Genomic DNA, 22,461 nt, shown 5'->3' on the forward strand with positions numbered 1-22,461 from the left:
ACATCACTTTAAAAAGTGATGTTAAAAAATCTCAAATTGAAAGATGAATAAATCACACACAAAAATGTGCAAAACACTAAAAGCAGTCACAAATGCAAAAATGAATCTGGCCCTATATCTCCATGAATTACTTAAAGGTGAAGAACCGGAGAATGCCACCGTTGATTAGTGACAACACGCATGCGGCACAAATGGTTTCACTATGTTAGTGTGTTTTATATCAGTACTAAAAAATAAAAAATGTCTGTAAGGTTTACTAATATTTGATCCAAAAAGGTGTTAATAAAATTGTTTTACCATAAGTGCAAAAATGGTTTAACTTGATTTGCACGGTCGCACGATTTTCCCATTTAAACCGGTTTCTCCACTTTGAAGACTTTCTTAGAGTCAATATGAATCCCTCCCACTCCAGAGAGAACACAAAACCTGGAGCATGAGCGAAGATATGAGATGTAACAGTCACTGTCTATCACGTAAGGATGTCACTTCGTGGACTTATAGTGCCACTCACAGTCATTCTTCTGGGTAAGTTCCTTTTTAAAGAACATTTGTCATAGTGGGCGATCTGTAAGAATAACGATGTAGAATGTGTGCTCTTACTGTATGTTGCCCATGCACACTGGATATTGTATGTATGTAGTTTTATTCATTTCCACTTATTGATACTCACTTGCTACAGGATATTTGCAACTATTACTTGACTAATTTTCAGCCGAGATTTAATTGCTATTACTGATCCCATCTAATCAGAGGTCGCCTTGTCGCTGGCAGATGGGCTCTCACAATTTGATTAATCTGTTCATTCAGAACTTCCACTTATTGATATTCTCTTGCTACAGAATATTTGCAATTGTTACTTGACTACTTCTCAGCCGAGATTTAATTGCTTTTAGTCTTCCCATAATCAGAGATCGCCTTGTCGCTGGCAGACAGGTAAAGTAATCATAATCCCAAAACACCAAAGGGGTACCTTGAACCTACTATTTTGGCATACTTTAGTCAAATCCCCAGAAAGCTGAGCATGTAAATTCCATAGGTGTTACTATTCATTGCAATGAGTCATCTTTGTAGTCTTTTGGCATTTTCAACTATTTACACAATGTATAGTATGCTCTGTATATAGAAGAAAAATAGGGTGTTCATATATTACAGGTATGGAAAAAAATGCTGCAATATAAGAATGTTTTCAGAAATTTAAGTGCTACTGGTTTATCTTTATCAATTAACAAAATGCAAAGTGAATGGACAAAAAGAGAAATCTAAATTAAATCAATATTTGGTTACCGTCCTTTGCCTTCAAATCAGCATCAATTGTTCTTTATACACTTGCACACAGTTTTTGAAGGACCTCAGCAGGGAGGTGGTTCCAAACATCTTGGAGAACCAAGCACAGATCTACTGTGGATGTCACTTGTACAAATCCTTGCAAAGACATGCTGGTAGGGAATTTCGATTGTCAGCCCCATCAGGGACCATGATGATAATGTGTGCAAACTGTAAAGCGCAGCAGAATGTTAGCTATATAAAAATAAAGATTATTATTATCCTTCTGTGTCTTCCTGTAATCTCATATAGCCTGGATGATGTTGAGATCAGGGCTCTGTGAGGCCGAATCATCCCTTCCTTGTTCCCCTTTATATTGATAATTGTTTTTAATGACATTGGCTGAATGTTTGGGTTTATTGTTCTGCTGCAGAATAAATTTGGAGCCAATCAGACACCTAAAATAGTAAAAAGGGCACACAAGTCAGCTATGATGCCGGTGATTGTGTAATGGTGTGGCAATGCATGGTTACCTGTAGGACTTGGAAAATTTACCAGGTCAATTGTTCTGCATTTTGTTATACGACATTAAAACAATGCAAAACACAAACGTAATTTTCACACCAGTTTTTCTCCTAACTTCAGCCTACCTAATACCATTATATAGTGCCAAGACTGCCATATAATATATTATGGCTAAATAATAGCCAATATCCAAATATTACCTTTTACCACAAGTATCCCACAAAATACTGCCATACAGTTAAATCTTATCACTTCAATGTCCAATAATAATAATATTCCCAAATTGGGGATAACACAAGATTATAGCACTTGCCCCCCAAAATGTTTCACCGTGTGTGCGTCGTTATCAGGGGATGGGACAATAGCCACATATATGGGGAAACAGTGCTATAATCTTGTTTGTCCGATTCTGCCAATAAGCGCTGATACCCCAGGGTGTCATCCTATCCATACTTGCAGACATACTTAAAGGATTAACATAAAAGGCAGATTAGGGACACAGCTTCCCGGCCACCAGCTTCTTGCTTTGTAGGGGGCAGTGCACTCCTGATGATTGACAGTTCGGACCAGTGGCTTGGTCGTGGCACTGGTCCAAACTAAGCGCTCTTCAGGCCGCTAGCAGAAATAGCCTTACCTATTCAGAATGGAAGAGCAGAGATATTGAGGCTGATTGACAAACTCTAGAGCACCATGAAAGCATAGGGCCTGCTAGCACTGCACACTCCTTACCTAGGAGACCCCGCTACTTTGAGACTGCAGAGTGGCCAGTAGCCTAGTCAGTAAGCTGTGTCCTACATAATTAAATATCCCTTCGTTCTTGAGAACTAGTATTTTTATATTTTTAACATGTAGTAGATTGGTAAAGTTGCGTGTTTTTGCCAAAAATTTTCAATTTTGACTGAATTACAACCTGAGACAACCCCTTTAATTGGACCAACAAACAGCTTGAAAATGGCGAGGCATTAAAACCCAAAGTAAATTAGGAAGTTGTAGAACTTTTTATTTATACAATTAATAACCTTTTTAAAACAGGAAGCTATTTTAAAAACTTTAGCTATGAGGGATACAAACTCATATGTATGGAGGGCAGAACTTCTAAAAAAAATACATCTAATTTTTTTTATTCTTTCGGAAATCCAAAAATAACACCTTGTTTTAAAAGGTCTTATATTACTTTAGACAATGGTCACATCTTTGGGAAATTGCCCAGGAGTTTTACTTCCTCGGCGATGTTCAAATGCAGGTAGTTTTATTCTGATCTGCAGGACTCAGCAGCTGCTGCTACACAATGAAAAAAAGCTGTGCAGTGCTGTTCCCTCATAACCGCCGGAGCTAATAGCACCTGATCAGTGTCAGACCCCTATGGATCTGATATTAATGACCTATATTGATGGTATATCCTTGATATCACCTGACAACCCTATTAAACAATTTTAGATACTTTATACTTTTTTCAGTGTCTACAACTGCAACTCAGCCCAATTCACTTGGCTTCTTTTCTAATCTCGCACAACACTTTTTTATATCAATGATATAAAAAACATTCATCTACCAAATAGTGCAATATGTAAAATTGGAATTTGAACTCCCATCATGTCTCAAGGAGGAGCTAAAATCCTAAAATTCTAAATATGGGACTGAGCTGTGATACCAGACATAGTCATTAAATTTTTTGGGAGGTGACAGCCTTTTAATGTGACTTCTTCATTGCTACTGATATAAAATATTATACTTTTCAAGGTACATGCCGCTGTAGAAATACCTGTAGTTACAAAAATGTACTGGACAACATTACAAATATCCCAGGCTCTGATGTGCGGCCAGTGAAGAACTGGAAAGATCCTACTGTTGTCGTCATAGACCTGTCTCTGTATACCATCATCAGCCTGGTGAGAATAGCTTTTTTTATTGGCTTGTTTGGTGATCAGATGCAAACTAATTACATTTTGGTGATGGAATGTTTAAACGACAAGAGCCCCTTCTACTAGGACTGGCTAATTGGTGGTCACTCATTTACAATCACCATGTGAAAATCCTTGATAAAGTCAGCAAAACATTACTTTAAAGGCTGGAGCAGATGACCGCATTTTCGGTCCGAGTGCCATCCAACAAAACATCAGATCACACTCGGACCAAATGTTATTCTATGGCACTGTGCATGTGTCCAATTTATTCCTCGGACCAAGCAGGTCCAGGGAAAAATTGTAGCATGCCCAAGTTGGATATGATATTGAGGTCGCACTCGACCATGCAAGTCAGCGAGTTGGTGGAAAACATCTGCCTTTTCTTGGATGATATCTAAGTGCAGTCAGATTTTCACAGACTGACAGAATTGAGAAGATGGAGAATTATTCTCTCCTTCTCCTCATCCAAGAGAATCAGGTCACTCTATGCTCACACTTCGATCAGAGTGTGTGGATGCTCTTGTGTATGGAAGCGTCAAGAGAGAAAGATTGGCTGAACTATTATTTGGATGACAGCTACCTATTGTGTATGGGGCCTCTGGAGCTGTCTGGGATTACATGGTAACAACACGCTCTAGTGATCTCAGAAAAAAATCAGTGCAGTTCTTACAATCTCAATAGAAAAGAGCTTGTAAGCACTGGGCATATTCAGTCACTGCTCCAAGACAGCAGTGGCGGTCGGTCTCCTTGGCATTGAGCAATAAAAAAAGAAAAAGTTAAGGATAGGAGGTGAATGGAAGCCGTTAAAAACTGCGAGATGTTGAGGAATGAGAATGATGTGATCTCTTTAAGATCCGCATTAATTTATCTGTAATTCTCTATATTTCAGGACACCAGCCTGCAGATCATGACCACATATGTCTGGTTTAACATGGTAAGAGATCACACTCTCAGTGACCATTATCACTGTATTCATCTGTAACTTGCCATATCTAGTACGTAGAGTTCACCAATACTGATCTAATGGTCCTCGCTATATGTCACACCTTGAATAAAATGTATATTATGGTATAAACTGTAGCATAATTAACAATAAATAAATAAAGTTGTGATGAGAAAGAAGTGCTTGATGCTCTTCATATGAAAAGTCCTTGAAAAGTTATGAAGATAACTTCTTTCCATATACCCTTGACATGTAGACATCATAGAGCAGGGTCTTCCACACTCAAGACATCCATCAATCACAGACTACCGTTAACCTACATTTCCTTTGTAGCAATCAGATGAGACTATTGCTCTAAAGAAACCTAATGTTACGGACTGACCTGGTTGGAGTAGTGATATTGCCACCACTAGGGGCAGCACCGGGCAGATAGCGCAGTCTGGAATAGCCAAGGAGTCAGTACATGATACACAGGAACAGCAATGTAGTTTGAAGGAATGAGCAGGAATCAGTCAAGGAGTCAAGGAAGTCAGGGGGTCGTTTACCAGGAGCAGAAGTGTTTGAAAGAATAAGCAGGAATCGTAGTAAAGGAAGCCAGAGGTTGTTTACCAGGAGCAGAAGTGTTTGAAAGAATAAGCAGGAATCGTAGTAAAGGAAGCCAGAGGTCGTTTACCAGGAGCAGCAGTGTATGAAGGAATAAGCAGGAATCGTAGTCAAGGAAGCCAGAGGTCGTTTAACAGGAGCAGCAGTGTACGAAGGAATAAGCAGGAATCGTAGTCAAGGAAGCCAGAGGTCGTTTAACAGGAGCAGCAGTGTACGAAGGAATAAGCAGGAATCGTAGTCAAGGAAGCCAGAGGTCGTTTAACAGGAGCAGCAGTGTATGAAGGAATAAGCAGGAATCGTAGTCAAGGAAGCCAGAGGTCGTTTAACAGGAGCAGCAGTGTACGAAGGAATAAGCAGGAATCGTAGTCAAGGAAGCCAGAGGTCGTTTAACAGGAGCAGCAGTGTATGAAGGAATAAGCAGGAATCGTAGTCAAGGAAGCCAGAGGTCGTTTACCAGGAGCAGCAGTGTATGAAGGAATAAGCAGGAATCGTAGTCAAGGAAGCCAGAGGTCGTTTAACAGGAGCAGCAGTGTATGAAGGAATAAGCAGGAATCGTAGTCAAGGAAGCCAGAGGTCGTTTACCAGGAGCAGCAGTGTATGAAGGAATAAGCAGGAATCGTAGTCAAGGAAGCCAGAGGTCGTTTAACAGGAGCAGCAGTGTATGAAGGAATAAGCAGGAATCGTAGTCAAGGAAGCCAGAGGTCGTTTACCAGAAGCAGCAGTGTATGAAGGAATAAGCAGGAATCGTAGTCAAGGAAGCCAGAGGTCGTTTAACAGGAGCAGCAGTGTATGAAGGAATAAGCAGGAATCGTAGTCAAGGAAGCCAGAGGTCGTTTAACAGGAGCAGCAGTGTATGAAGGAATAAGCAGGAATCGTAGTCAAGGAAGCCAGAGGTCGTTTACCAGGAGCAGTGTCGTTTGAAGGAATAACAGGTGGAAGGAAACTTGACTAAAGGCAGGTAGCTCAATAATCACACAAGGAACTGAGAGCAAGGCCAGGTTTAAATAGGATGTGCAATCAGAATGAACCAATCAGGAACTCAGGGTGGTAACCAACGGGAAACTCAAGGAGGAGACATCAACAACAACATAGGTACAAGTATTTGGATAAGCAAGGAACTGTCCAGCAAGTTCAATCGCTCAGAAGGAAGAGCTGCCTACTGGTGCACAGGAGCTGCTAGGTTCGAATCCTGTATGCTACTTTGGTGTCCTCCATGTTGCTTGGATAGCCACTAGCTAAGTTAGACCTTTTGATAGGTTTTTTTTGAACAGTGATTTTTAAAGGGGGGTTCGTGGACCAGGACTCTAAAGACAGGTCCCCAGGGTTTTATTTTCAGCTTAATAATTCCCTTTCATAATGCAACCAATGGATGCAACAACTCAATGGATGAAGATGATACTTTTTTTATGCTAGTTACGAGGTTGCATGGCTCACAGGATCCTCTGGGGCGTGTCTTTAGTTTGCGCTGCCTAATTACCCTGTGAGCCACATCTACTTAGAAAGATCATATAAGGCAGCACTATGTAAAGAAAAAAAAAAGCCCATTCTTTGGAACCTTATGGTAGATTTCAAAGAGAAAAAAATGGAATACTCAGAGGATCATTCGGAAACCAATAAGAGAAAAAAAAATGGCTACTTCTGAACTGGTGCCAGGCATTCTTTAAATCAGGGTTCCCCAACTCCAGTCCTCAAGGCCCACCAATGGATCATGTTTTCAGAATTTCCTTAGTATTGCTCAGGTGATAATTGCGTCACCTGTGCAATACAAAGGAAATCCTGAAAACATGACCTGTTGGTGGGCCTTGAGGACTGGAGTTGGAGAACCCTGCTTTAAATGATCGCCGATCATCTTGTATGTACAGTCGCTGTTCACTAGTCATTCAACCCCTTTCTGACCTCGGATGCAATAGTACATCCGAGGTCAGATCCCCCGCTTTGATGAGGGCTCTGGCGGGGAGCACGCATCAAAGCCAGGACATGTCAGCTGTTTTGAACAGCTGACATGTGCCTGCAATAGGCGCAGGTGGAATCACGATCCACCCGTGCCTATTAACTGTCAGAGACACCGCACTGAACTTGCTCACTGAGCCAGTGCGCGTGTCCTGAGTAAAGCGAAACAGTGCTCAAAGATACCTGTGGAGCGGGCAGCAACCGAATAGATGCGTACTTCAGAGCCGCAGGACCTGAAGCATGTGACTGCTAGAGGCGTGGCCTAAACTCCACAGAGCTAGGAGCTGCAAGACAATTCCTAGCAGAGTAACTGCGAGACAAAGTTACCAAGGGGCATAGACAAGGAGAATAGTCAGGACGTAGCCAATGAGTCATACACAGAGATAGCTGCAAGGTACCAGATGGGCGAGCAGAGAGTAGTCAGGTCACAGGCAATGAGTCATACACAGATAGCTGCAAGGTACAAGAGGGGCGAGCAGAGAGTAGTCAGGTCACAGGCAATGAGTCATACACAGATAACGCAGTACAAAAACAACAGGCAAACTCACAGCGGGAAACAGAATCGGGTCAGAACCATATAAACCAGCTATAGCAACAAACAGGCACACGGAGGTCAGCACACTAGGCCAAAGGCAAAAGTATAACTGGCAGGGATTGAAGCTACCCAGAGGTTTATGAAGCTCTCCCAGAACCAGAAAGAGGCCACAATCATTAACCCCAAGTGTGCAGGTCAAAACCTGCACAGAGCTCCAGACATTAACCCCCGGTGTGCAGCTCAAAAACCTGCACTGGGATCATGACATTAACTAGTTAAATGCCGCTGTCAAATGCTGCCGGGCCGGAAATAAGTGCATCGTTGACTCCCCATTACGTGATCGGGGGCAGCAATGAATTGGCATAACAACCAAAGGTCTCCTTGAGACCTCTATGGTTGTTGATGCCGGATTGCTATGAGCGCCACCCAGTGGTTGGCGCTCATAGTAATGCTGTCATTCTGCTATATAGAGGCGATCTAAGCATTGCCTCTATGTAGCAGAGCCGATCAAGCTATGGCAGCTTCTAGCCTCTTATGGAGGCTTTTGAAGCAGGCTAAAATTTAAAAAAAAATGTTTAAAATTATAAAAAAAAATATATATATAAAAGTTTAAAAACACCCCCCTTTTGCCCCATTCAAAATAAAACAAAAAAAAAATCACACATACACATATTCGGCATTGCCGCATTCAGAATCACCTGATCAATACAAAAAAAAAAAACGATTAACTTGATCGCTAAACAGCATAGCGGGAAAAAATATCAGAATTACGTTTATTTGGTCGTCGCGACATTGCATTAAAATGCAATAACGGGCGATCAATAGATCGTATCTGCACATAAATGGTATTCTTAAAAACGTCAGCTTAGCACGCAAAAAATAAGCCCCCACCCAACCCCAGATCACGAAAAATGAAGACGCTACTTGTATCGGAATATGGCACAATTTTTTCTTTAACAAACTTTGGAATTTATTTTCACCACTTAGATAAAAAAGAACCTAGACATGTTTGGTGTCTATGAACTTGTAATGACCTGGAGAATCATAATGGCAGGTCAGTTTTAGCATTTAGTGAACCTAGCAAAAAATCAAAACAAAAAATGTGTGAGATTGCACTTTTTTTTTGCAATTTCACGGCACTTGGAATTTTTTTCCCGTTTTCGAGTATATGACATGCTAAAACCAGTGATGTCTTTCAAAAGTACAACTCATCCCGCAAAAAATATGCCATGGCCATATTGCATATTGACGTAAATATAAAAAAAGTTATGGTCTGGAAAGAAGGAGAGCGAAAAACGAAAACTCAAAACCGAAAAAAGCTGGAGTCATTAAGGGGTTAAAGGCCACGATTTGCCATCTATACCCAGCATCACACTCCCACCAATCTGATATTGATGACCTAAACCAAGAAGTCGTCATAAATACACAAGTCCTGGATAAACCCTTTAACTGAATGAATTTTTATCTGATAATCTTATTGATATTCTGAACTACTGGTCACTTTATGGATTCCCAACTGTTCCTGACTCTTTAACCACAAAAGGCCCCAGCATGCTGATTAGAGTAAGGAGGGGAATCAGAGTATATTAAACCATACAAATAAATTTTATTGACAAAGTAACACACTATTAAAACAAGAACAAACAGAGTATCACTACCAAAGCAAGAATAAGATAGGGATCCTGAGTAAAGAATGTACAGCCACTGTGCATGTATATGTATGAAGAAAAATTAAATAGTCAATATATATTTACACTGTAACAAAGAAATGAAAAGAAAATAGGACTAACTCAGAAGCGTGATTGAATCTGACCAGCTACTCCTTTAGCCCAATACATGGTGATATCCTCATGTGAGGGAGTAGGTTTTAGAGCGTGACAAGGTACATGTGGCCCAACAAGATAAAGTGCATAAAGTGCTAAACATGAAGTATGTTAAGGTGTATATAGTGGGCAAGTACTTACTGAATTATCAAGTAAAAGGATCCCAGACTGCCACCCCTACGCGCATTTCGCCATGTCTTCATCAGGAGGGGACTAAGACATGGTGAAACATCTACTTTTAATAGTATTACTTTATGTTAATAAGATTTATTTGTATGGTTTAATATACGCTATGATTCCCCTCCTTGCTCTAATCAGCCTGCTGTGGCCTTTTGTGGTTACAGTTAGGTCCATATAAATTTGGACAGAGACAACATTTTTCTAATTTTGGTTCTAGACATTACCACAATGAATTTTAAACAAAACAATTCAGATGCAGTTGAAGTTCAGACTTTCAGCGTTCATTTGAGGGTATCCAAAATAAAATTGGATGAAGGGTTTAGGAGTTTCAGCTCCTTAACATGTGCCACCCTGTTTTTAAAGGGACCAAAAGTAATTGGACAGATTAAATAATTGTAAATAAAATGTTCATTTCTAGTACTTGGTTGAAAACCCTTTGTTGGCAATGACTGCCTGAAGTCTTGAACATCACCAGATGCCGTGTTTCCTCCTTTTTGATGCTCTGCCAGGCCTTCACTACGGTGGTTTTCAGTTGCTGTTTGTTTGTGGGCCGTTCTGTCTGAAGTTTAGTCTTTAACAAGTGAAATGCATGCTCAATTGGGTTGAGATCAGGTGACTGACTTGGCCATTCAAGAATATTCCACTTTGCTTTAATAAACTCCTGGGTTGCTTTGGCTTTATATTTTGGGTCATTGTCCATCTGTAGTATGAAATGACAACCAATCAGTTTGGCTGCATTTGGCTGGATCTGAGCACACAGTATGGCTCTGAATACCTCAGAATTCATTCGGCTGCTTCTGTCCTGTGTCACATCATCAATAAACACTAGTGACCCAGTGCCACTGGCAGCCATGCATGCCCAAGCCATCACACTGCCTCCGCCGTGTTCTACAGATGTTGTGGTATGCTTTGGATCATGAGCTGTACCACGCCTTCGCCATACTTTTCTCTTTCCATCATTCTGGTAGAGGTTGATCTTGGTTTCATCTGTCCAAAGAATGTTCTTCCAGAACTGTGCTGGCTTTTTAGATGTTTTTTAGCAAAGTCCAGTCTAGCCTTTTGATTCTTGATGCTTATGAGTGGCTTGCACCGTGCAGTGAACCCTCTGTATTTACTTTCATACAGTCTTCTCTTTATGGTAGATTTGGATATTGATACGCCTACCTCCTGGAGAGTGTTGGTCACTTGGTTGGCTGTTGTGAAGGGGTTTCTCTTCACCATGGAGATTATTCTGCGATCATCCACCACTGTTGTCTTCCGTGGGCGCCCAGGTCTTTTTGCATTGATGAGTTCACCAGTGCTTTCTTTCTTTCTCAGGATGTACCAAACTGTAGATTTTGCCACTCCTAATGTTGTAGCAATTTCTCAGATGGGTTTTTTCTGTTTTTGCAGCTTAAGGATGGCTTGTTTCACCTGCATGGAGAGCTCCTTTGACCGCATGTCTCCTTAACAGCAAAACCTTCCAAATGCAAGCACCACACCTCAAATCAACTCCAGACCTTTTATCTGCTTAATTGAGGATTACATAACGAAGGGATTGCCCACACCTGTCAGTGAAATAGCCTTGGAGCCAATTGTCCAATTACTTTTGGTCCCTTTAAAAACAGGGTGGCACATGTTAAGGAGCTGAAACTCCCAAACCCTTCATCCAATTTTAAAGTGGATACCCTCAAATGAAAGCTGAAAGTCTGAACTTCAACTGCATCCGAATTGTTTTGTTTAAAATTCATTGTGGTAATGTCTAGAACCAAAATTAGAAAAATGTTGTCTGTCCAAATATATATGGACCTAACTGTATATTGCTTGCTGAGTTTTTGACCTTCTACTAATCCCATTGAAATAGGGAAACCTTGGTGTTCCTGACTCTTGTTACTTTCTTGCCTTTCTATTTCCCACATTCCAAATATATTTGACTTATTTTGTAATTCGAGACTAGAGGCCAATTCATTATTTGTGTTGTATTTTTTGTCACTTGTCTTTTGGCATTTGTTAACAATTTTTGCAGCAAATTATTGAACGTGGCATATGTAATTCATGAATTTTGTGTAAATACAAAAATGCTCTTTATTTTGTGCTTAACTTTTACTTTTTTTTTTTTTTACAAAAAGTCAAATGTTCCACTAAAGTGTCTAAAATTGTAAGTAAAAATTCCAAATGAACATAAAATTACACCAGGGCAGGACTGGAGTACATTTAATGGAAAACAAAAATTAGCAAATATTTAAGAAAAAGTCGAAATTGATTAATCAGCCGAAAACATCTGGAAACTACAAACATCACCCATAATGACAAATGAAAAAACGAGGCACTAAAAACGAGGGAAAAAAGGTGCAAATGAAATAATGAATCTAGCCTTGTGTTTTCTATATTGTAAAAAAACAATGTTTAAAGCAAAAGAAAAGCTGCTACCTGGTGCCATTTATTATAGTGACATACAGTTACCATACTATGTTTGTATCACAGGAATGGAAGAACGAGTTTTTATCCTGGGAACCAGATGACTTCTGTGGCATTGAAAAAATGTTAATTCCTAATAATAATTTTTGGCTGCCGGATCTATACATCTATGAAATGTAAGTGTCATGCAAGAAATTGTTCAATTGCTAAAGGGCTTTTTTCAGACTTTGATATTGAGGGCTTAGCCTTAGGTCTTCTGCAGATTTTATCATGTCAGAGAATTGGGCCAATTATGAAAATGACACTCTGACCGAAATCTGATCAGAGTTTGATCAGAGTGTGATAATTGCATGATCCAATTGTCTCGGGTATGGAGAAGATGGAGAAAAAAATTTCTCCATCTTCCCCATTGTGTCACTGTGCTATCCGAGTGCAGTCCAATATTTCCCATGGACTCATTGACTCGCATAGCTGAGTGTAATCTGAATTATCGGACCAAACTCGGGCATTGCAGCAATTTTTTTCCGAGGACTGGTTCTGTCCGAGGAAAAAACGAATATGTGCACAGCACCATAGACTAACACTAGTTCGGGTATGATCCGATGTTTTGGTTTCCATAACTGCAATTACATGCAACAGTAAATTTTCAGGCAGTATTTTGCTGCAATGAAAAAAGTCACCGTGGTGGAAGTTTAACCCCACTGATTGACAATCCTGGTGTGGATCTGCCTCACATTGTCAGATTTAAGTGTCATGTGTGAACAACGGCCAATTTGTTTTACTGCCCATGTAATCCTAAAAGAAAGCACCCACTGGCTATACAGAAAAATTACTTTTCTGGTATAAAACTTTAGTGTGTTAATACCATGGGCAGCGTTCCTGCTACTACAGCTTGTTCCGTTCAATGGGGACGGAGATACAAGGAATCACATTAACAGCAACAACCACTGCAAAACGGCTGGTGATATTTGGGGTAAACATGTTCTATCATAAAGAATGGCCAACATCAATGTCCTGGAAAAGCCCTTTACATCTATTATGTGTAGAGAATGCAGGTGCAAATTCCGTCACTATAGGCAATCAGAACTTTGTCTCAACTGTATTGACTTACACAGTTGGCTATGCTTTCTAATACATCAGGTATCATAAAATCCCTGTCCCCCAGTTGCAGCATGTTTAAAAAAACCTGCTCCTTACGCATCCTCCCGGGGTTCGGCACCACTTCTCCACCGCTGCTCCTGGTGTCTGATACTATCTACAGCGTTGATGTCACTTCAAGACCACAGCGGCCAAACAATGAGGCTCTTACTGTCAACTTTGTAGGGGCAGCTGAGCTCTATAATTGGCTGCAGCACTGTCTCATGCTGTAATTCTTTCCTCGGACGGGCTCAGATCAAACTTGGACATGTGCGCAGCCCTATAAAATAACTTTGGTGCAAGTACGATGTTTTCTCGGATCACACTCGGACGGAAAATACGATGCTAGCCAGCTCTTACTCTAATGCTAATGTCCCGCACTTCGTTTTTTCAGGACGGAATCTGACAACAATTCTCCAGTTATCTTATACTACACCGTTTCCAGCGATGGCACAATAAAAAGTTCCATGCCGCTAAGAGTTATTAGTTCCTGCAATCTAGACATCTTCAAGTTCCCTTTTGATATCCAGACCTGTTCTTTGAGCTTTGGTCCTTATATCCATACAGGTATTTGATCTTCTTACATAAATCATGGCACAACGTGTTAACAGAAAATAGTATTCATGTCAAAGGTCTGCCATGTCCATTATAGTCTTTGGCTCTGTTCATTTGTTTGTATATTTTTGTGGACCAAGGGTCCACATTAACTAAAAAAGAGTGATCTGCATCTTGGATCAATAATGGACAAAACTCACTGGTCCAGTGAAAAATATGGACAGCATGCAGATACCGCCAGTGTTTCATCCATTTTTTTACTGTTTAGTAAGTAAAAATTAATTTTGTTAATTTTGCACAAATGGATGCCACATTGTAAAAATTGTCATACGGTTCAAAAAAGGATGAACATCAGATCTCAAACACTGATCAAAAATGGTCAGGTGACATTTCTAACACTTATCTATTTCTAATAAAAATTAGTGATGACCCTTTACAACAAAATAATCATTAGGATGTGCGCATGTTCATAAATCTGGTGTAAGTGCCCCTGGGGGACAGTCAGGTGCACGGTTCACACACTACACCAGTTGTGGCAAATTTTTTGCAGTGCTGTCTTGGAAATCATGTACGACGTCTTTCCTAGTATTTCACATGACTGAAATACTTCATCCAGAAGAGAAACTCAGATGACATCTACTATACAAGAGTAGCATAGCTTTCTGCTCACAGAACCTGACCACAGGTCACAAAGGCGCAGTGCCAAATAATGGGGAGGACTCATGAGGCACATGCACCTGGACGTCTATCTTCCAAAACCAGTTTATTACAGAAGAAAGCGAGTTTTTGACTCACTGCTTCACCATTTGCCTTGTAGGTAGTAGCTTTCTAGCTTGCATCCTACCACACAGGTTTGCACAATGTGATGACTTCATCAAGCCCACTAATGTGGATCTGCAGACAGTCATCACTGCTGATGTAGGAAAGTCAAAAGGTGTATGTAGCACCATATGAATGGAGTCTTCAGAAATAATATTGTCATTTATGTTGATTTGGGGGCTTTCCAAAATTTGATATTTTCTGAGTATGTTGCTATGATGGCACCCCATCAATTTTTTGCCTTTACCAACAGTGATCTAGCCTTCATAGGACATTTTAGTAAAGTGGTTTTTAGGCAGAAGTGCAGAGTCTAGGTCAATTGATTAAACATTTGATACACTGACGTCCAGTCCAACCCTGATAACTGCATACCACTTTTCTGCTAGATACAGAGGTGAAAGTGATTTATAGATTACCTGTCTCTTGCTCCAAAAAGTGAAATTAAATCCCCATGTAAAAATCTGAGCTCTCCCAATTCTGTTGCTCTTTTCAGTTTTGCTCTGCTTTGCTCTGTTGCAGAGATATTCACATTTGCTTCTTCTGGAGCGCAGCATGTGAAATCCCTGCTTGTAGTTCAACTGAGTTTTTCTTCAGTCTTCTCTGGAGGCATGTACTTTTACTACTCCCTCCCAATCATAGCTTGGCAGACACTGAGACTGATAGACTGCTGGATCAGCTGCTGAGCAGTGATTGGTAGCATCTGGGAAGGAGGGGTGAAAGCACACACCTTCCCAAGAAGACTGAGAAGAAATTCCCAGTTGGACTACAAGCAGAGATTTCACATACTGAGCTTCAGAAGAAGTAAATGTGAATATCTATTGCAATGGAGCAGCATAGCGCAAAATTGAAAACAGCAGCAGAATCAGGGAAGCTCAGGGATTTTAATAAGTTGTTAAACTTTTTCAAGCAAATGACAGGCTCATTTTAATAATTGATCATGAGATCTGATAATTTCACTTGGCAGTCGAGCTTTTTATTGAGTACTGAATGAGCAAAAAAAATCTTACATGGATCCCTCTGATGTGTTTCTTCTTAGTTAATGACATCATTATGGTGGCAAAATCCAATTCCACGCAGGTTTATGAAAATTCTTATGACATTTTCATCAGTAAAGGCGATTGGTTCTTATTAAACATCACTGTGGAAAACACAACATTTGATACTGAAAATGAAGTTTACAGCGAAGTTATATATAAGGTAAGAGACTTCTTGAAAGCTTCCTTGCACAATGGCCATGTCCCTCAGGAGCACAAGTGTCACAAGATGTATAAAGGTGTGATCTACCTCTAGTCTAAAGGCTCTCATACACACTAGATACTTGTAGATGATCTTTCCCCTGACTCCTCCATATACATAAACGCTCAGCTCGATCCAAGCTCTCCTATGGCAGTAACGTTTCTCCACACTAAACAAAAAGGATTAGCAAATGTTGGTGGAGAGTTGGGAGGCCCTCATACACATTGGACTGTGTGCAAATCCTGCCAATATCCACAGGTTAGGATGACTTAACAGAATATGTATTGGGGCCTTAAAGAGTAGCTGTCATTTTAATTTTCACTCTTTAAGTCAAAATTACACCTGAAAATAAGTAACTTTTTAACTTATTTAATCAGATACATTTTCTTCTTTCTCCATCTGGATTGATCTTTCACTCTCAGTTCATATGTAAAACCTGTAAAATGAGTAATCTATGAGATATTACATTACTGAGATAAGAGATGACAGTTGGTGCTCTTAAAATTCTATGGAAAGGGGGAGGAGCTAGAGGCAGAGACAGACATTCTGCTGCAAGTTCTCCTGAAACAGTTACAGTTTTCCATAGAACTTTATAAGTACCAACTGTCATCTCCCATCTTAGCCGTGGAAAAGACTGTATTCTCTAAATACAGATCTTGAGGGTGAACTAAAAGTTTTGAGAATAATTAATCAGTCCAGGAGGAGAAAGAAGCAAATTTCGCTAATAAGATATAATAGAAAGTTTCTTATTTTTACATGTACTATTAATTTATGAAACAACAACAAATATGTCCAGTGATCTGCCTCCTTTGTAAAAAGATATCCAGTGATCTTCATCTTTTATAACAAGATATCAAGTGATCTGCCTTCTTTCCATCAAGATATTTAGGGATCTACCTGCTTTGCAATAAGACATGCAGTGATCTGCCTCCTTTGTAACAAGACATGCAGTGATCTGCCTCCTTTGTAACAAGACATCCAGTGATCTGCCTCCTTTGTAACAAGACATCCAGTGATCTGCCTCCTTTGTAACAAGACATCCAGTGATCTGCCTCCTTTGTAACAAGACATCCAGTGATCTGCCTCCTTTGTAACAAGATATCCAGTGATCTGCCTCCTTTCCAACAAGATATCCAGTGATCTGCCTCCTTTGTAACAAGACATCCAGTGATCTGCCTCCTTTGTAACAAGACATCCAGTGATCTGCCTCTTTTGTAACAAGACATCCAGTGATCTGCCTCTTTTGTAACAAGACATCCAGTGATCTGCCTCCTTTGTAACCAGATATCTGAAGGATATGGGTTGCCAAATATCTGTGGTTTCCCCTGAAACTCCAGCAACAAAAGATTAAGCATTTTCAAATACAACATTATTGTTATTACGGGGCAATTGTTCTGTCCCCATAAAGATTGTGGATAGATCATGTCAATATTGATGGGATTTGCAAATAATAATCTTATGTATGTGCCTAGAATAATTTTATGGTATAACACTGTTGTTGGGGATGGGGATGCACAACATACCGTATTTCCTCTACCTTGATGCCAGCCCTAAAATCACCTGTTTACTGTGGTCCTTCTATCCAACTTGGCAATGATCATATTATTTCATTACATTTTCAAGCAGTATTTGGATTACGAGGTCATTACCTTTATTTTTATATTTCTTGTTAATTAAGTTTTCAATGTTATCTCATTTCCATAGATTTCTATAAAAAGAGCTCCTGTGGTTTACATCATAAACCTCATCATCCCGGCATGCTTCCTGGTCATACTGGACATCGCTAGTATGTTCATTGAAATAGGAACTGGAGAGAGACTAGGATTCAAAATAACCGTGGTGCTAGGGTTTTCTGTGCTTCTGCTGATTCTGAATAATATGCTCCCCACTTCAGATAATCCTCCGGTTCTAGGTATGTTTTCTGATTTTTTTTTTAAGTTATGGAACAAGTACTTTGTTGGGGTTGTTAAAGGGATTTACCAATGTAAGCTGGGAGTTGGGATACATTTATAGGTAATGGTATCTATGTACCTATCACAAACTGCATAATAGCACAGAGATTATGGGATTACCACAACAATGGTACAGATCTTGGCAGTTACACTTCAATAAAGAGGCACAAAGCTTGGTGGTTACATAACCATGCTGAAGCACAGAGCTTGATGGTTACAATATACTGAGGCACAGAGCTTGGTGGTTACCCAACAATACTGATGTACAGAACTTGCTGGTTGCACAATAGCAAAGAAGCACAGAGCTTGGTGGTTACACTACAATACTGACGCACAAAGCTTGGTGGTTACCCAACATTATCGAGGCACAGAGCTTGGTGGTTACACAGTAGTACTGAGGCACAGAACTTGGTGGTTACACAACAGTACTGATGCACACAGCTTGTTGGATACACAACAGTACTGATGCACACAGTTTGTTGGTTACACAACAGTACTGAGGCACAGAGCTTGGTGGTTATACAACAGTACTGAGGCACACAACTTGGTGGTTACACAACAGTACTGAGGCACACAGCTTGGTGGTTACACAACAGTACTGAGGCACAGATCTTGGTGGTTACACAACAGTACTGAGGCACACAGCTTGGTGGTTACACAACAGTACTGAGGCACACAGCTTGGTGGTTACACAACAGTACTGAGGCACACAGCTTGGTGGTTACACAACAGTACTGAGGCACACTGCTTGGTGGTTACAATACAGTACTGAAACAGTTTGTTGGTTACAAAAAAATATTGAAGCAAAGAGCTTGGTGGTTACACAACAATACTGAGGCGCAGAGCTTGGAGGTTACACAATGCAGAGGGACAGAGCTTGGTGGTAACACAACAATACTAATGTACAGAGCTTGATGGTTACACAACAATACTGTGGCACTAAGCTTGGGGGTCATGATGCAACAAAAACAATACCATTCTTGGCAACCATGCTTTTAAATCTCAAACATCCTACTTATTTCCCTGTACCTTCCCTGTTAGAGAAGATGCAGTAACTCATGAGGACATCAAACAAGCCCTGGGGGTTGATTACAGTATGTAAGGGCAGAATGCTCTAGGTGAAGAGCTGCGACCCAGACTAATCAGGATCATTTTCATTAGAAAAAACTTTAAATGCTTCACTTTCTTCAATATGGACAAGTTCCTAGTTCATATTAACACATGAAAATGCTCCTGAACCTAACTTGATCAGGAGTGATGCATTTTGATCAAAGAGTGCGGTTCAGGAGCATTTACTGTACATGTTTTAATCTGGACAAAATAAACTTTGGATTGTATTCAAGAAGCTGGAACATTTCAAGTTTTCGTTGTCTACTACGTCTAATCAGAACGGAGTTCCGTGTATCAGGGTGTAATGATCTGGGCTATCAAAGATGGAGAATATACAGATCTTTACTTTCTTATTTAATTTTACATACAGATTTACATGTTCTTTCTTGCGTTTTATCAGGTATTTTCTGCTGTGTGTGCCTTGCTGTCATGGTTGTCAGTATAATGGGATCTATTGCAACATCCTATATGTTAATGTTATCGGAAAACCAGCCAAATGTCCCAACTTGGATAAAAACCTGGATCATGAGACGTTTAGCACGAATTCTATTGTTCAAAGTAAAAGCCTCCAGACTAGATAAGCTGGATTCTTTGGAGTCTGCAGAAAAAGGTAAATTGCAAGATGAAAGTAGGTTTTCAATTAGATGCGTAACCTACAATAGTTTGAATGGGAAAGTTGTCAATCATTGTAGACAAACCTGAAAGTCAAAACTAGTCCTAGGATTGTCTGGATCACCATACCTCTCAGCCTTACTTGTGTGGAGACATAATACAACGCTTGTATGAACTTTTCTAACCACGTAAAACCATAATACACATGTGCTCTACAATAGACACGTTGGATTTACCTCCATATACTGATGCCATTTGTGGGAACCTTATGGTAGCACGTCATCTTCTAAAACCTCTATAGTATTAGGCCAGAGGGACTCCATGTGCCATCATACACCATCCATACACATGGCTCTGATATATGTACAGTGCTGTAAGGCCTCCATACACACACACAACTAAAGTTGACTGAATCCACTGATGTTGGCGCAATCGTCTGACAGCCAAATTGCATCGGGGCCAATCGACTGTTCCCCAACAGATGTTGAGAGACAGAAGGATCGGTCCGTTGGATCTTTCTGTTTCTGAAAAATAAGCTGCTGCCAGATAATTCAGGTGGAGATTTTCTTAGGGAACACAGGAGTGCCTAGCCAAGCCAACCATTCTTGTATATCTTGAGTCGGATAAAGTACTTGTTGGCCAAACCATCAACGATCGTACACTCAAAAATCTAATGTGTATAAGGGACTTGTACATTCTTGGCTTAACGTTCTCTATCTGGCCCTTTGTTAAAATATTTCAAGTTACCTATCTTCCTTTCTTACAGATAATAAAGATTACAAGAAAAATGGGACGTGCGTGTCAATTGAGATGACAAAAATGGACTCACAAAGGGATGTAAGAATTCCCGTGGAGGTGAAATTGCTAAAGAGATTATTGTTAGAAGTTCTCAAGATCCGCCAGGAAATGAAGCTCTCGAAGGATCAGGATGATGCCATGTCAGATTGGTTGTTTTCTGCAATGGTAGTTGACCGGCTTGTCCTTATCGTCTACTTGCTCATTGTAACTATCATGTTTGCAGTGGTTATCAAGGTCTGGGCTACATGATGGTTATCAACGCAGACAAAAAGAACATTTCGGTGACTTGTGAAGCCAGTATGGGTTTATGGACCAACAGTTGGCTATTAATCCTTACATTTATAGATCTATTTGGTGTAACATAGTTGTAACATAACCTGCTGCTAAATATTTATTACAAAATTATGTATTAAAATAATATTTTACATATACATCCAATTTTTATTGATTGTCAATGTGAGAGAAAAAGTTCCATGTAATTGTAAATTTCATAAAAAAGAGAATAATTCCTCTCAAGTAAGTGTGTGCCTCCTGAGAGGAGACTAATTTACGTCTTAAGGCCTCTATACACATCGGAAAAAAAGTGTTCCTTTTTCTGCATGATCGCTCAATTACACATGCTTTTTTGAGTACTGACCACAGGTTTTCAATAGGATTGAAATTGAAATCTGTGTTTTCTGTCCATGGATCCAAAATCTCAACGTTTTGTTCACCAAGTCACTTAGATGTCACTTTTGGCTTTTGACATGGCTTCCATCATGCTAGAGAAGCATTGTTCATCACCAAATTGCTCATGGATCATTCTAAGAAGTTACTTTTGGAAGATGTTAGATCCCATTCTTTATTCATGGACATGTACTTAGGTAACATTGTTAGTGATCCTCTCTATGGATGAAAAACCCCAAAGTATGAATGGTCTCAGAATGAGGGGCGTAACAATCACGGTCACAGAGGGTGCAGGAGGAGAGTCTGTTGACGCCAGTGATTATTTCACCTGGAAGTACGTCCAAGGATGCACATTCAACTTCAAACTCAACGTATTGTGGCTGAGAGACTCACGGACTCCGTGCACTGCAATATATGCCGATGGTCAATCAAAGGCCTGACTGCTGAAGCCGATGTGGCCGTCATGCGCCGGTTTGGATCTTCCCCAGCCATCGAAGAGAATGCCACACATTGTGGGAACAGAGAAACATAAAAAGAATTGCTTATTTATTTATAAAATGTGTTGGAGTGGAACAGCAAAACAGAGGACATTAAAACAGGAAGGGGACCAGGATGGGGGATATTATTATAGGGAGAACCCAGAATGTAGACATTATTACAGGAAGAGCCAAGGCTAGGGACATTACAGGAAGGAATTCAGGATGGGGGGGAGATTATTACAGGAAGGAGTCAAGATGAAGGACATTATTACAGGAAGAAGCCAGGATGGAGGACATTATTACAGGAAGGAGCCAGGATGGAGGATCTTATTACAGGAAGGAGCCAGGACAGAGGACATTATTACATGAAGAGGGCAGGATAGGAACATTATTAATTAATGGGGGACATTTACTACATGGGGGCGAAAACGTATGTCCTTAATGGATCTAGAATACTACAAGTGCCATTCATCAGGTGAATATTTTGTAGCGGGGCCTATCGGACTTTAGTTATGTAACTGCTTAGGATGCATTACTGTTAGTATGACACAGGACTCATGGTAGCACTCACTTTTTCTTCTCCAGACAATCATTCTTCCAGATGTCCCAGTCTGAAGTAGGCTTCATCAGAGAAAATACCGTTACTTCAGTACTCTTCAGTCCAGTCTCTCAACACCCTGAAAAGTTATTTTCAGAAGTGTTTACTTTACGTTACTTTATTAGCTGCTTGCCAAGCCTTGACCAACATTTATTGTGCACGCATCCTACTGTAATTATTAGGACTGATGTGCAATTTCGACAGGGTGGTATTGTACCAGTCATTATACCATCTGGATTCAAGGAAACTCACAGGAAATATCAACTTCTCTAAACCATTTTTCTTACTCTTGGAAATGAAAGAGCCTCAATTAGAAAAAAAGTAACAAAATTAGAGATATAAGATGAATACAATGCCTTGAAAAATAATTCATACC

At 40.1% G+C, this 22,461-nt stretch overlaps 1 protein-coding gene across 1 annotated transcript; it reads left to right on the forward strand.

The window, feature by feature from the left end:
- The first annotated feature begins 479 nt into the window (after positions 1-479).
- On the forward strand, positions 480-20,628 carry LOC141095399 (5-hydroxytryptamine receptor 3A-like). The gene is made up of 9 exons (XM_073581371.1): positions 480-525; positions 3,529-3,677; positions 4,582-4,626; positions 12,190-12,299; positions 13,655-13,827; positions 15,671-15,831; positions 17,575-17,782; positions 19,333-19,542; positions 20,311-20,628. Exons 1-9 carry the CDS (start codon positions 480-482, stop codon positions 20,589-20,591), a joined length of 1,383 nt encoding a protein of 460 aa, XP_073437472.1. The 3' UTR covers positions 20,592-20,628.
- Positions 20,629-22,461: the final 1,833 nt, after the last annotated feature.

This window comes from Dendrobates tinctorius, unplaced genomic scaffold, assembly GCF_039654945.1.
Source record: "Dendrobates tinctorius isolate UK_male_01 unplaced genomic scaffold, ASM3965494v1 ptg000009l, whole genome shotgun sequence".
NCBI lineage: Eukaryota > Metazoa > Chordata > Amphibia > Anura > Dendrobatidae > Dendrobates > Dendrobates tinctorius.

Excerpts from the sequence above, each read along its gene's own strand:
- LOC141095399 (XM_073581371.1), top strand. The coding sequence starts at position 480 with ATGTCACTTCGTGGACTTATAGTGCCACTCACAGTCATTCTTCTGG. Across the intron at positions 15,832-17,574 it reads ACAGCGAAGTTATATATAAG|ATTTCTATAAAAAGAGCTCC; the intron begins GTAAGAGACTTC and ends TCATTTCCATAG. Across the intron at positions 17,783-19,332 it reads AGATAATCCTCCGGTTCTAG|GTATTTTCTGCTGTGTGTGC; the intron begins GTATGTTTTCTG and ends GCGTTTTATCAG.